Here is a 5,992-nt window from a genome sequence, read left to right on the forward strand (position 1 = left end):
GGCACCATCTTGGCTCACTGCAGCCTCCACCTCCCAGGTTCAAGCGATTCTCCAGCCTCAGCCTCCTGAATAGCTGAGACTACAGGCACGTGCCACTGCATCTGGCTAATTTTTGTATTTTTAGTAGAGACGGGCTTTCGCCACGTTGGCCAGGCGGGTCTGGAACTTCTGACCTCAGGTGATCCGACCGCCTTGGCCTCCCAAAGTGCTGGAATTACAGGCATGAGGCACCGCCTCCGGCTGGACCTCTCGCATCTTAAGCAAGGATCTCTCTTCTTCCACAGAAGAGAACATGCTGCACAGCCTGTGAACCTGCGAGGAAGTACAAGGTGAGGCAGCGAGCCCCAGGCCCATCTTCTTGGGACAACTTGGGAGGGTCCTTGCTTTCTCCCAGAGAGACCTCCGACCCCTGGACCAGCCTCCCAGAAAGGAGGGATGAAAGTGCTAATGAGTGGGGCCACATGCTTATGTGATGGGGAACTAGGTCAAGGACCCCATTGGTGATGTGAGTACGGTACCCAAACCCTTGTCATCCATGTCCCTCCCTTCCCAAAGACGCTGCCTCCCATCAAGAACCAGGAGTCTGTCAGTCGGCCTGCCAGCTGGAAACTGCAGACCCCAAAGGAGGAGATGTCCTGGCCCTGCCCCCAGCCACCCTCTCCAGGCATGCTCTGCCTGGGCCTTACTGCCCGAGCCCATGCCACCGACTACTTTCTGGCTAACTTCTCAGAGTTTCCCTGCCACTTTTTGCACCGGTAAGCCCATGGAAAGGCAACAGTCACCTTCCTCTTCTCTCTGTCTCCTCTTCCACTCCAGAGCAGGGGCTGCCCAGACCCAACCCATGGTGAAGGGTGGAGCATGGGCAGTGGCAGTGGGACTCATTGAGTGCCTCTGGGCCCAGGATGCCCCATTACCACTTAGGCTCTTTTGAAAGGGTGACGAAACAGCCAGAGCCCCCTGGAGAACACACCTAGGCACCCCCTGCCCCTCTTTGTTCCTTCTTTTTCCAACTGGGAGTCTCTCTAGCTCCTGTGCTAACTCTGAGGGTTTGAGCTTGGTTCTCTGAGCCCAGTAGCACTACATTTGGGTTAAGGCTGGGAGTGCCTCAAACTCATCTGTGTCCTCATCACTGGGCAGCTACCACCACAGCTTGTGCCCCCAACCCCAGCATGGTGGCTTGCCCAGGCCACTCAGAATGTCATGGCTGTCACAGGGAACTGCCCAAGAGGAAGTCCCCCAGGGAAGAGTCAGAGACTTCCAAGGAAAAATCCCCTAACAAGTGGGACCCTGTCTCCAAGCAGAAGAAGCAGCTCCTGGTTGACATTCTCACCACCATCATCAGGTACCAGCTACACTCTGGGCCCTCACTGCCACTTTCTCATCCCTTCAGCTCATTCATCCAGAGCCCCTTACATTCCAGCACTCTTCCTTTCTTGAGAAATAGAACTTGGTGGGACACGGAGGTTCTTGCCTATAATTCCAACACTTTGGGAGGCAGAAGTGGGAGGATGGCTTGAGCCCAGGAGTTTGAGGCCAGCCTGGGCAACATAGCAAGACCCCATCTCTACAAAAAATACAAAAATTAGCTGGACATGGTGGTGCATGCCTGTAGTCCCAGCTACTTGGGAGGCTGAGGTGTGAGGATAGCTTGAGACCATTAATTAGCTTAATTAACTGGGATGTTGAGGCTGCAGTGAGCCATGATCACACCACTCTACTCCAGCCTGGGAGACAGCAAGACCCTGTCTCAAAAAAAGAAAAGAAAAGGAAAACAAAGAAAGAAAGAAAGAGAGAGAGAAAGAAAAGAGAGAGAGAAAGAAAGAGAGAGAGGAGAGAAAGAGAAAGAGAGAAAAAAAGAAACAGAACTTCTTTGCAAGATCCCGCCACTGTCCCCCCGACCCACCCACCTCAGGACAGTAGGGCTCTGATGGAGCTGGCTGGAGGGATTCTCAGGTCTGGGTCCTGAGTTCTGCCCCATTCCAGGGTTGGCAGATGAGTCTGGAGCCAGTTCACTGTCTCCCCAAGTTCCTGCCCAGTATGTGTGTGAATCTGACCTGCCCTGCCTCCACTATACCATGATTGCTTCTAAAAGTTCATGAGGCTCAAAGATGTCTTCCTTGAAAGAAGGGACAGGAGGAACAACTGACCAAGGGCTCCCCTCTCCCCACCTAGCAGCCCCTTTCCCACCTAGCACCTAGCTCTTAAGCCGGGCCTCCCCAGGGGCTTTAGGGCCCCTCAGCAAGGGACTTCTCCATCTCCCTGCCACCTAGGGGCCTGCTGGAAGACAAGAACTTCCATGAGGCTGTGGACCAAAGCCTGGTGGAGCAGGTGCCGTACTTCTGCCAGTTCTGGAATGAGCCGTCAACTAAGTTCAAGGACCAGAAAAACAGCCTGTCCTTAATGCCAGTCCTGCCTGTACCCTCCAGCAGCTGGGAGGACGGGAAGGGCAAGCAGCCAAAGGCAGACAGACCAGAGCACGATCCAGGGTTGGGGAAGAAAGAAGAGGGGGAGGAGGAGGAGAAGGTTGAAGAGGAAGAAGAGGAGTTGGAGGAGGAAGAGGAGGAAGAAGAGGAGACAGAAGAGGAGGAGTTGGGCAAGGAAGAGATAGAGAAGGAGGAGAAGAGGGATGAGAACGAAGAGAAAGTGAGCTGGGCAGGGATCAGGCCCACACCACAGCCTGAGTCCCAGGAGTCCATTCAATGGCAGTGGCAACAGCAGCTGAAAGTCATGGTGAAGGAGGAGCAAGAACAGGATGAGAAGGAGGCCATCAGAAGGTGAGCAGCCAGGCCCCAGTGAGGATGGGAGGAGGCGAAGTGCAGAAGGCTCCTAGGAGGCAATGGGATGCCAAGGAGGGCCGCTGCCTGTATGCACATTTCATCCTAACTCAGTGCTTAGTGAGGTCATGTTGGTAGCTTAAGGCCTCTGCGGGAGTATCAGCTGGGCACCAACACTGAACTTCATTCTTTTTTCTCTGAGAACTGGTTGTTGACATTTACCAAGGCATGACTACCAGGAGAATTGTTATAGTCTGCAAAGTCTTGTAAATGGGCTCCTAGAGCCAGAAAAGGACCACCTGTCTTGCAGGTGGGACTTCCCACTGGGGCTGCCCTACAGATGATTTATGTCCTTGTAGGGATTCCCTAGGCCCCACCCAGGCCCTTCTGCGCCCTCTCATCACTTCCCTACCTTTCTCCAAACTTGACCCTGAGATGCCTACTACATCGCCTGGGTTTGAATCCCACCCCTCAAACCAGCAGCATATTTGGCAACTTGGAATCTTTTAGCCACACTTGGAACGTCTGTAACATTGAAACAAGGATGGCCCATACTGTAGTGGATGAAGGGAGTCGAATGGGAATCTCCGTAGCTCGCGGCACACTGTACCGCAGGGACAGGCGAGCGAGGAGGCGCGCGGTCACTGCGGCCATGCTCATGCTAGCCCCCGCCCCGTCGCAGGCTCCCGGCCTTCACCAACCTGCAGGAGGCGCTGCTGGAGAACATGATCCAGAACATCCTGGTGGAAGCGAGCCGCGGGGAGGTGGTGCTCACCTCGCGGCCACGCGTCATCGCCCTGCCACCGCTCTGTGTGCCCAGGTAGGGGCGCCGGGGCCAGCGGCCGTGCAGACCGCGCCGGAGGGGCGAGGGGGGCAGGCAGGCTCTGTCCTAAGCCTCGTCCCCACCCCTACTTGGGACTTTTTGTCTTCCAGGATTCTGACCCCGGACACGCTGCTGCCGACGCAGCAAGCAGAGGTACTCCACCCGGTGATACCACTTCCTACCGACCTTCTGTAGGTGCCCGCGCCCAGCCTCTCCGACATGCCGCCTTAGGTCATGCCTGACCCCCTCTCCGCCACCCCGCCAGTAAAAGCATCTAGTCTTTTTTCTATATCTACCTTGACTTTATTTCCCCGACAAGGGGGAAACGTGCGCGCACGCTCTGAGAGGGAAGGATGGCAGGGAGCAGCCCGGGCTGACTGCAGAGGCGCGGCGGGAACTTAGGGCCCGGGAGGATGCACTCTCCGCCCGCACTGCAGCTGGACTGAGACCTTGCCGCTCGCTGCCGGCCGCTGGACCGGGTCTGGCCAGTGGAGGGCGCTCCGGGCGGGGCCCGGCTGGCCTTTGCCCCAGCGTAGGTTGGTGCACAGTAACTGAGTGCCAGGCCTGGCCAGCGAAGCAGGTGTCCACGGGGCAGGGCGGCCACTCCTCACGTTTCCGCGCCGCGCCTGCTCTGAGGCTCGGCACCCCCAGGGCCAACCTTTTAGCATTTGCCGAGCTCCGAGAGCCCAAGAGGCTGGGGAGGAAGGAGAACTGAGGCACGCCGCGGAGGGCCAGGAATTAGGCTGGGGCGGGTCGAGGTCACCACTGGATTTCGGGCCACAGACCCTGCTAAGCGACTCCCACTGTGAATCAGTCCTCAGATGAGGATGGATACCCACCTCTCGGTTCCTCCTAACCCCCGCCTGGGGGCTTCTGTCCTCTACTTCTCGGCTCCTCCCTCCCAGAGGCAGGTGGATGGAAAAGTGACATCTGGTGTTGTTCCAGAGGCGCCCAGGTCCCCAGCACCCTCCCCTCCGCCCCCGCCACCAAGGCCTCAGAGAAGCTCCGATCTCAGAGCTGGAGCGGGGGAGGGACGGGGGGGCTCCGCCTCCATGAGTCAATATTTGCCCCGAGCAAACGGGCGCCTGGACAGGTGTGAGTGTGTGTGTCTGGGGGCGGGGACTGAACAGGCAGTATAAGAGCACACTGAGCCTGGGCTCTGGGACAAGCTCCAAGGCGTGGGCTGGGGACGAAGCCAAGCTAGGCTGGGCCGGGCGGAGGGGCCAGGAAAGCCGGGCGGAGGATGGCTGGGAAGGGAGGGGCGGGCCAGGTGCGCACCTGCGGTGGCCGCCGCGGCAGCCGACGTGTCAGCCGCAGATGCGCTCAGGTGAGGGCGGAGGCTTGCGAGGCGCTGTGCAGCACTGCGCTCGCGGAAGACCAGGACCAGGAGATCTCCGAGGGCGACCGCCAGGCCCCGGGCCCTCCGCTCCCGCCCCGCGACGAGCCCCTCGCACAAACCGGACCTGAGCGTTTTGTTCGTTCGGCTCGCGTGAGGCAGGGGCGGCCTCTCAGCACCAGCCCGGGGGCCCGGCCTGATCGCCACGCAGGCACCTGCCGCCGCCACTGCCACCGCCATCGCCACCACACGAGTGGGAGAGGCTGTGCGCCGCTCAAGTGGAGATCCGGCTCCCATCCGGCCCCACCCGCCCTGCCTTGCCCTGCCCGCAGCTTCTGGGCTGCCAGGCTCCATTCTGCGTCGTAATACGGGCTGAGCCGGCTCCAGCGGGTGGCGAACGGGGCCGTGGCCCAGAACAGAAACCCTTCTGGAGGTGGAAACCCGGATTCTAGTCCGCCTCTGTCCCCGCGACTTCTGTGGCCTTGGGCAAGTCATTTCCCGGCCTCTTGGTTTTCCCATTTGCTCAGTGAACGGTTGGTCTGGCCTCCCACAAGGGCTAGGGCTTCCCCAGCCTCCTGTCCGGGTTCTTGGGCTCCTGGCCCTGCTGGGGAAGATGGAGGCCCTCACGGAGTTGGAGCCAAGACTGATGTGTGGAAAATCTGGGCGGGGGAAGCTGAGGGCCGCCATGGAACCTCAAATCCACTCCTTGGATCTCTTTGGTGCTGCTGACATCCTGAGATGTCACTCCCTGCCACCTCCTTGGTCCCTCTTTCAGTCTAACCACGTCTGTGACAGTCAGACTGACTGAAAAGGACAAGCCCCCGGGCACAGCCATTCACCACCTTCCTCAAACCTCAGAATCCCACGTCCTGGCTTCCATCAGCTGGGGTGGGGTAGGTAGGCAGCCCTGGGCTCAAGCAGAGGCAGCCCCGGGAGATGGGTCAGAAGTCCCTCCAAATTGCATGTTCCTAGAGGTGCTGGCTTGTCCCCTCCACCACCATCCGCTCTAGTGCCCCTATGTCACCCAGCTACCCAGAGGCCCCAAAGGATCTGCTGAGC

At 59.0% G+C, this 5,992-nt stretch overlaps 1 protein-coding gene across 1 annotated transcript in view; it reads left to right on the plus strand.

Moving 5' to 3' along the window:
- The window catches only part of CCDC108 (coiled-coil domain containing 108), a 41,227-nt gene extending 37,342 nt beyond the window's left edge, over positions 1-3,885 (plus strand). Inside the window, exons 30-35 of the mRNA XM_011932237.1 lie at positions 285-329; positions 556-755; positions 1,214-1,342; positions 2,271-2,774; positions 3,457-3,594; positions 3,708-3,885. Of these exons, the coding sequence (XP_011787627.1) occupies positions 285-329; positions 556-755; positions 1,214-1,342; positions 2,271-2,774; positions 3,457-3,594; positions 3,708-3,792 (1,101 nt within the window). The 3' untranslated portion in view covers positions 3,793-3,885. The remainder of the gene's footprint in view (positions 1-284; positions 330-555; positions 756-1,213; positions 1,343-2,270; positions 2,775-3,456; positions 3,595-3,707) is intronic.
- The last annotated feature ends 2,107 nt before the right edge of the window (positions 3,886-5,992 follow it).

This window comes from Colobus angolensis, unplaced genomic scaffold, assembly GCF_000951035.1.
Source record: "Colobus angolensis palliatus isolate OR3802 unplaced genomic scaffold, Cang.pa_1.0 Scaffold95, whole genome shotgun sequence".
NCBI lineage: Eukaryota > Metazoa > Chordata > Mammalia > Primates > Cercopithecidae > Colobus > Colobus angolensis.